Source organism: Apaloderma vittatum, unplaced genomic scaffold, assembly GCF_000703405.1.
Source record: "Apaloderma vittatum isolate BGI_N311 unplaced genomic scaffold, ASM70340v1 scaffold7832, whole genome shotgun sequence".
In the NCBI taxonomy this organism is placed as follows: Eukaryota; Metazoa; Chordata; class Aves; order Trogoniformes; family Trogonidae; genus Apaloderma; species Apaloderma vittatum.
The window spans coordinates 11,680-13,260 of NW_009705206.1; the positions used below are offsets into that span (position 1 = coordinate 11,680).

General features: G+C 46.8%; 1 protein-coding gene across 1 annotated transcript in view; it reads right to left on the reverse strand.

Moving 5' to 3' along the window:
* Positions 1-1,324: 1,324 nt before the first annotated feature.
* The window catches only part of RGS22 (regulator of G-protein signaling 22), a gene marked incomplete at its 3' end in the record, with an annotated part of 60,842 nt that continues 60,585 nt past the window's right edge, over positions 1,325-1,581 (reverse strand). Inside the window, exon 25 of the mRNA XM_009865308.1 lies at positions 1,325-1,383. Coding sequence (XP_009863610.1) covers positions 1,325-1,383 — 59 coding nt within the window. The remainder of the gene's footprint in view (positions 1,384-1,581) is intronic.

Sequence of the window (1,581 nt, forward strand, 5' to 3'; positions counted from 1 at the left end):
CAAGTAGAACAAGAGTTACGAGCTTGTGCAACCTTCTGGTCAGTAATGCCTTGGGATTGGTGAGGTTTTGCAAAAGTTCTCAATCACATCTGTGTCATGATATATTTTAAGCCTTTCTTGTGGATCGAAACTCAGAAATGAGGGAGAAGGTGTACTTCAGACCAGCAATCAGACTGGATTTGGAGCAAACCAGATCAGCGTTTGATTTTATGATAGCTCAGACACCTCATGAGTTATTCTTGATGAACAGAAGTTGAGTGAATTGAAGTACTGAGAGCACAGTCTGCCGACACACTGCTTCAGGTCTGTCAGTTCAATGCAGTGTTTTACTTGGTCATTAGATAAGGCACTGAAGAACTGGGTTTGACAATAAGATCTTTAGGACCAAGATCACCTACTTGTTTGCACCATGCATACTTCAGTGGAATCTTACTCTGATTTGAGCCTCAAGGTGTAAAATTTAACAAATGAGTAATGCAAAAGTCAGTGTCACAATCATATTGATACGAAATGCGTTGGAAGATGTTTATTTTCTACTCTTGACTAATATCCCATGGTTCTTAACAATATTCCAAGTTGTCACCTTTGCTCTGGAAATGTAAGGACAAACCTCACATGCACATTGTTTTTGCATCTCCATTGAATGTCTCTGCACCCGCTTCCTCAGAGAGATTTTAATCAGCCTGCAAAAAGTAACAGAATGTCGTTGCTGTGTTGCAGGCAGTTGAAAAAGTCAGAACCATTCTTCAATAAATGCATCAAAAAGAGAGACACAAGATGTAGTTGTGTCGGCACTCACTAGCAGCCAGTCTCCCACCCAGCTGCTCACTCACTCACTCACTCCTGCCCTCCTCCATTCCCAGGTTGAAGTTCACTCCAAGAACCACTCCTCCTCTCCTTGTTATCACCACAGCTTCCACTCAGTCCCTCCAGTGAGGCAATGGGCAGCTCCTGCTTCCTTCTCACTCTTTTCCTCTGCTGCAGCGTGGATCCTCCATGGGCTGCAGAGAACATGTGCTCCAGCATAGAGCACCTCCTCCTCCCCCTCCTCTGGCCTTGGTGTTCCTTCAGTTGTTTCTCACTCTTTTTATTTCTTCCTCCTCTCTCTGGCTTTCTTTGATCTTTCTTAAATATGTTTCACTGAGATGCCACCATTGTGGCTGCTGGACTCAGCTGTGTCCTCTGATGGGTCCTCACAGAGGCCGCCCCTACAGCCAGTACCTCAACATTTATACCCAATACACAAGGTACGACCTCCTCTGGAACAAAGCAGAGAGAAGCTGTCCCCATCAGGACTAGCGGTGGTCTTTTGTAGGTGTCTCACCCCATCAGCAGAGTGGCCAGGTGACACCAGAGAGTGCTGCTGACGACCACCAGAGGATCCTGAGGGGAAAAGAGGAAACCACTCCAAGGCAGCAGGAACACTTGCGCTACTGGGAGGGACTGGGCAGGGCAGTCACATTTTCAGTTGTGATGGGGAGCAGGCTGCAACTGAAACTGGTAGGAGAGACCTCTCAAAGCTCTCAAGACCTCTACTTTCTCCCTGTGTTAGCCTGTACCACAGCCTGATGCTTGGCCGGA